General features: G+C 37.7%; 1 protein-coding gene across 1 annotated transcript in view; it reads left to right on the forward strand.

Moving 5' to 3' along the window:
- AP3B1 (adaptor-related protein complex 3, beta 1 subunit) overlaps nucleotides 1–7,142 on the forward strand; it is a 328,165-nt gene that overhangs the window by 53,848 nt on the left and 267,175 nt on the right. Inside the window, 2 exon segments of the mRNA XM_011996198.1 lie at nucleotides 5,993–6,036; nucleotides 6,494–6,510. Of these exon segments, the coding sequence (XP_011851588.1) occupies nucleotides 5,993–6,036; nucleotides 6,494–6,510 (61 nt within the window).

Here is a 7,142-nt window from a genome sequence, read left to right on the forward strand (position 1 = left end):
TATGGTGGTTCCTTAAAAAATTAAAAATGGAATTATCAGATAATTCACCATTCTCCTTTTGGGTATATACTGACAACAATTGAAAGGAGATACTCGAACAGATATTTCTACATCAGTGTTCATAGCAGCATTATTTATACTAGCCAATAGGTAGAAACAACCCATGTGCTCGTCAGTGGATGAATAAACGAAATGTGGGACATCTGTGCAATGGAATGTTATTCAGCTTTAAGAAGGAATGGAATTCTGATGCATGCTACAACATGGATGAATTTTTTTATTTTTTTTTTTTTTTTTGAGACGGAGTCTGGCTCTGTCACCCAGGCTGGAGTGCAGTGGCCGGATCTCAGCTCACTGCAAGACCCGCCTCCCGGGTTCACGCCATTCTCCTGCCTCAGCCTCCCAAGTAGCTGGGTCTACAGGCGCCCGCCACCTCGCCCGGCTAATTTTTTTTTTTAGTAGAGACGGGGTTTCACTGTGTTAGCCAGGATGGTCTCGATCTCCTGTGATCTGCCTGCCTTGGCCTCCCAAAGTGCTGGGATTACAGGCATGAGCCACCATGCCCAGCCAGATGTTTGTCTTTCTATGCCTGGTTTATTTCACTTAACAAGATCTTCAGTTCCACCCATGTTGTTGCAAATGAGTGAATCCCATTCTTTTTTATGACTGAATAGTACTCCATTGTGTATTTGCCCCACATTCTCTTTATCCATTAGTCTGTTGGTAGACACTTAGGTTGCTTCCAAATCTTAGCTGTTGTAAACAGTGCTGCAGCGAACATAGGAGTGCAGATGTCTCTTTGCTATACTGATTTTCTTTCTTTTGGGTTGTACCCAGTAGTGGGATTGCTGGGTCATATGGTAGCTCAACTACTAGTTTCTTTTTGAGGAACCTCTAAACTGTTTTCCATAGTGGTTGTACTAATTTATATTCCCACCAACAGTGTACAGGGGTTCCTTTTTCTCCACATCCTCAGCAGCATTTGTTGTTGCCTGCCTTTTGGGTATAAGCCATTTTAACTGGGGAGAGATGATAATTCATTATAGATGATAACTCATTATAGTTTAGATTTGCATTTCTTTGATGATCAGTGATGTTCGGCATCTTTTCATATGCCTGTTTGCCAATTGCATGTCTTCTTTTGAGTAACGTCTTTTCAGATCTTTTGCCCCCTTTTTATCATTTGATCAAATCTTACCCGTTTTTAGATTATTAGACTTTTCCTATAGAATTGTTTGAGCTCCTTATATATTCTGCTTTTAAAACTCTTGTGAGATGGATAGTTTGCAAATATTTTCTCCCATTCTATGAGTTGTCTCTTCACTTTGTTGATTGTGTCCTTTGCTGTGCAGAAGCTTTTTAACTTGATGTGATCCAATTTGTCTGTTTGTGCTTTGGTTGTCTGTGCTTGTGGGGTATTACTCAAGAAATCTTTGCCCAGACCAAGGTCCTGGAGATTTTCCCCAATGTTTTCTTGTAGTAGATTCATAGTTTGAGGTCTTAGATTTAAGTCTTTAATACATTTTGATTTTATATTTGTATATGGTGAGAGATAGGATCTAATTTTGTTTTTCTGCATATGGATATCCAGTTTTCCTAGCACCATTTATTAAAGAGACTGTCTTTTCCTCAGTATATGTTCTTGGCAGCTTTCTCAGTTCTCTGTAGGAATGTGGATTTGTTTCTGGGTTCTCTGTTCTGTTCCATTCGTCTGTGTGTCAGGTTTTTTTTTTTCGCCAGTACTTCCTGTTTGGTTACTATAGCTTTGTAGTGTAATTTGAAGTCAGGTAATGTGATTCCTCCAGTTTTGTTCTTTTTGCTTAGTATAGCTTTGGCTATTCTGGGTCTTTTGTGGTTCCATATAAATTTAAGATTTCTTTTTCTGTTTCTGTGAAGAATGTCGTTGGTATTTTGATAGGCATTACATTGAATCTGTAGATTGTTTTGGGTAGTAGGGACATTTTAACAATATTGAGTCTTCCAAGCCATGAACATAGAATATTTTTCCATTTTTTGATGTCCTTTTCAGTTTCTTTCTTCAATGTTTTATAGTTTTCACCATAGAGAGAGTTCACTTCTTTGGTTAATTCCTGGGTATTTAATTTTGCGTGTGGCTATTGTAAATGGGATTACTTTTAAAATTTCTTTTTCGCCTTGTTCACTGTTGGCATATAGAAATGCTCCTGATTTTGGTATGTTGATTTTGTATCCTGCAACTTTACTGAATTTGTTTATCAGTTCTAATAGTTTTGTGGTGGAGTCTTTAGGTTTTTCCCAATATAAGATTGTATCATCTGCTAACAAGGATAATTTAATTTCTTCCTTTCCAATTGGAGACCCTTTATATCTTTCTCTTTTCTGATTGCTCTAGCTAGGACTTCCAGTGGTATGTTGATCAACAGTGATGACAGTGGGCAACCTTGTCATGTTCCAGAGCTTATAGGAAAGACTTTCAGTGTTTTCCCATTCAGTATGATACTAGCTGTGGGTTTGTCATATATGGCTTTTATTATGTTGAAGTATATTCCTTCTATTCCCAGTTTTTTGAGGGTTTTTATCATGAAAGGATGTTGAATTTTATCAGATGGTTCTTCAGCATCAATTGAAATGATCATATGGTTTTTATTGCTCATTTTGTTGATAGGATATATCACATTGATTGATTTGTGTATGTTGAACCATCCTTGGCATCCCAGGGATAAATCCCACTTGGTCATGATGAGTGATCTGTCTGATGTATTGTTGAATTCAGTTTTCTAGCATTTTGTTGAGGATTTTTGCATCAATATTCATTAGAGATATTGGTGTGTCATTTTCTTTTTCCTTGATGTGTCTTTCTCTGGTTTTGGTACCAAGGTAATACTGGCCTCGTAGAACGAGTTTGGAAGTATTCCCTCCTCTATTTTTCAGAACAGTTTGAGTAGGATTGATATTAATTTTTCTTTAAATGTTTGGTAGAATTCAACAGTTAAGCTATAGGGTCCTGGGCGTTTTTTTAGTGGGAGACTTTTTATTACAGGTTTGATCTCGTGATTTGATATTGGTCTGTTCAAGTTTTGAATTTCTTTCCGATTCAATCTTGGTAGTTTGTATGTATCTAGGAATTTGTCCATTTCTTCTACGTTTTTCAATTTATTGGCATATATAATCGCTCATAGTAGCCAGTGATGATCCTTTGAATTTCTGTAGCATCAGTTGTAATATCTCCTTTTTCATTTCTGATTTTATTTGGATTTTTCTCTTTTTTTTCTTAGTCTGGCTAATGGTTTGTCAATTTTGTTTAACTTTTCAAAAAAACCTTTTTGTTTCATTGATCTTTTGTATTTTTTCATTTCAGTTTCATTTATTTCTTCTCTGATCACTATTATTTCTTTTCTTCTACTAATTTTATGTTTGGTTCACTCTTGCTTTTCTAGTTCCTTAAGATGCATCGTTAGATTGTTCTTTTGAAGTTTTTCTTCTTTTTTGATGTAGGCACTTACAGCCATGAACTTCCCTCTTAGATTTTTCAATTTCTTTCTTAATTACTTCATTGACCCACTGGTCATTCAGGAGCATATTGTTTAATTTCCATGTATTTGTATAGTTTCCAAAATTCCTTTTGTTATTAGTTTCTAGTTATATTCTATTGTGATCAGAGAAGATGCATATTATTTCAGTTTTTTGAATGCTTTAAGGCTTGTTTTGTGACCTAACATATGGTGCATCCTTGGGAAAGATTTATGTGTTGAGGAAAAGACTGTATATTTTGCAGCTCTTGGATAAAATGTTCTGTAAATATCTGTTAGATTCATTTTTGTCTATAGTGCAGATTAAGTCTGGTGTTTCTTGATTTTCTGTTTGGAAGATCTGTCTAATGCTGAAAGTGGGGTGTTGAAGTCTCTAACTGTTATTGCATTCAGACCTGTCTCTCTCTTTAGCTCTAATCATATTCACTTTATATATCTGGGTGCTCCAGTGTAGGGTACCTATATATTTAAAATTGTTATATCCTCTTGCTGAATTGACTCCTTTATCATATAGTGACCTTCTTTGTCTCTTCTTACAGTTTTTGTCTTGAAGTCTATTTTGTTTGGTATTAGTATAGCAACTCCTGCTCTTTTTTCATTTCCATTGGGATGGAATGTCATTTTCCATACCTTTGTTTTCAGCTGATACATGTTTTTATGGGTAAAGTGTGGTTTTTTTTGTGGGCAACAAATCAGTGGGGTTTTTTTTTCATCCATTCAGCCCCTCTGTGTTTTTCTGATTGGAGAGTTTAGTTCATTTATGTTAAATGTTATTTGATAATTAAGGACTTATTCCTGCTATTTTGTTATTTGTTTCCTAGTTATTTTATGGTTTTCTCTTCCTTCTTTCTTTCCTTCCTGTCTTCTTCTAGTGAAGGGATTTTCTCTGGTAGTATGATTTAGTTTTTTGTTTTTTACTTTTTCTTTATATCTTGTATGTTTTTTGGTTTGAGGTTACCAGACGCTTGCAAATACTATCTTATAATCCATTATTTTAACCTGATAGTAATTTAACACTATTTGCATAAACAAACAAGCAAAAAGAAAACTCATACAAACTCTGTGCTTTAATTTTGTCTCCTCACTTTTTAACCTTTTGTTGTTTCTGTTTATATCTTATTGTACCGTGTCCTGAAAACTTGTTGTAGTTACCATTTTTGATTGGTTCATCTTTTAGTTTTTGTACTCAGGATAAGAATAGTTTATACATCACAGTTACAGTTTTATAATATTCCTTGTTTTTCTGTGTACTTACTATTACCAGTAAGTTTTGTACGTTCAGTAAGTTTTTGTACCTAATTTATTTTGGTACAAAATGTCATTTTCTTTCTGATTGAAGTATTCCCTTTAGCATCTCTTGTAGGATAGGCCTGGCGTTGATGAAATCCCTCAGCTTTTGTTTGGGAAAGTTTATTTCTTCTTCATGTTTGAAGCATATTTTCACTGGATATACTATTCTTAGGTGAAAGTTATTTTTCTTCAGCACTTTTAAATATGTTAGGAAACCTTACATGTTTCCGCTGAAAAGTCTGCTGCTACACATATTGGAGCTCCCTTGTATGTTATTTGTTCCTTTTCTCTTGCTGCTTTTAGGATCCTTTCTTTATCCTTGACCTTTGGGAATCTGATTATTAAATGTCCTGGGGTAGGCTTCTTTAAGTTAAATCTGCTGGATGTTCTATAACCTTCTTGTACCTGAATGTTGATATCTTTCTCTAGGTTTGGGAAGTTTTCTGATATTATCCCTTTGAATAAACTTTCTACCCCCATCGATGTCTTTACCTTCTCTTTAATGCCAATAACTCTTAGATTTGCCCTTTTGAGGCTGTTTTCTAGATCTTGTAGGCATGATTCATTCTTTTTTATTCTTTTTTCTTTTGTCTCCTCTGATTGTGTATTTTCATAGAGCCTGTCTCCAAGCTCATGAATTCTTTCTTCTGCTTATCAGTTCTGCTGGTAAGAGACTCTGATGCATTCTTCAGTATATCAACTTTATTTTTCAACTCTAGAATTTCTGATTGATTCTTTTTAACTGTTTCAATCTCTTTGTTAAATTTATCTGATACAATTCTTAATTCCTTCTCTATGTTATCTTGAATTTCTTTGAGTTTTCTCAAGACAGCTATTTTGAATTCTCTATCTGAAAGGTCACATATTTCTCTTTTTCCAGAATTGTTCCCTGGTGCCTTATTTAGTTTGATTGGTGAGGTCGTATTTTCCTGGATGGTCTTGATGTTTATAGATGTTCATCAGTTTTTGGGCATTGGAGAGTTAGGTATTTATTGTAGTCATCACAGCCTGGGCTTGTTTATGCTTATCTTTCTTGGGAAGGCTTTCTAGTATTCACAGGGACTTGGGCCCCAAGCCCAATAATGCTGTGATTTTTGTAGCCTCATAGAGTTTGATGCTAGTAGATGTTCTTTGGTGTCTGGACATTGAAGAGTTAGGTATTTATTGTAGTCTTCACCCCCTTGGCATAATAGCCATCCTTCTTGGGAAATCTTTCCAGATGTTTGAAAGAACATGGGTGTTATAATCTAAGCTGTATTTGCTTTAGGGGGCACCCCAAGCCCAGTAACACTGTGGTTCTTGCAGACTCATAGAGGTCTTGAAACAGATCTGGGATAATTTTCTGGGTTACCAGGCAGAGACTCTTGTTCTCTTTCCTTACTTTCTTCCAAACATACAGAGCCTCTCCTCTGTTTTGAGCTAGATAAAGCTGAGGATGGTGACATAAGCACCCCTGTGGCCACCAGTACTATATGCTGGGTCAGACTTAAAGCCAGCACAGCACTGGGTCTTGCATAAGGCCTGCTGTAACCGCTTCTTGGCTATTACCATATTTGCTCAAGGCCCTGGGGCTCCACAGTCAGCAGGTAGCAAAGCCAAACAGACCTGTGCCCTTCCCTTAAGGGTGGCGAGGTCCCCCAGGCCCCGGATGAGTCAAGAAGTTCTGTCTGGGAGCCCTGGGAGTCAGGGACTAGAATCAGAAACCTTGGAAGTCTACCTAGTGTTCTGTTGTATTATAGCTGAGCTGGCATTCAAACCACAACGTGCAATCCTTCCCACTCTTCCCTCCCGTTTCCAAAGGCAGAGGAGCCTCAACCTGTAGCCACCACCACCCCAGGCCAGAAAGAGTACTGCCAGAGTACCCCCATAGTCCCTTAAGGCCCAAGGTCTCTTAAGTCAGCATTCACAAAAAGCTATCGGGGGTACCCTGGCAGTACTTTTCATGAATGCTGCTTGGCCTGGGACTCACCCTTCAGGGCAGTGGGCTCCCCTCTGGCCCAGGACATGTCCAGAAATGCTGTCCAAGAGCCAAGTTCTGGAATTGAGGACGCTAAGAACCCACTTGGTACTCTACCTTGCTGTGGGTGTACTGGTACCTAGGGTGCAAGACAAAGCCCCCTTTACTTTCCCCTCTGCTGTTCTCAAGCAGGAGTTTTGCCGCATATGCACCACAGCTGGGAATGTGCTGAGTCTCACCTGAAGCCAACAAGTCTCAGTGGTTCACCCAAGGCCCTCAATGTAGTACCTGGGTATTGCTGCTGGTTATTCAGGGCCCAAGGGCTCTTCAGTTAGCAGATGATGAATGCTGCCACGCCTCGGCCCTTTCCTTCAAGGCAGCAAGTT

This window comes from Mandrillus leucophaeus, unplaced genomic scaffold (assembly GCF_000951045.1).
Source record: "Mandrillus leucophaeus isolate KB7577 unplaced genomic scaffold, Mleu.le_1.0 Scaffold114, whole genome shotgun sequence".
Classification (NCBI taxonomy): Eukaryota; Metazoa; Chordata; class Mammalia; order Primates; family Cercopithecidae; genus Mandrillus; species Mandrillus leucophaeus.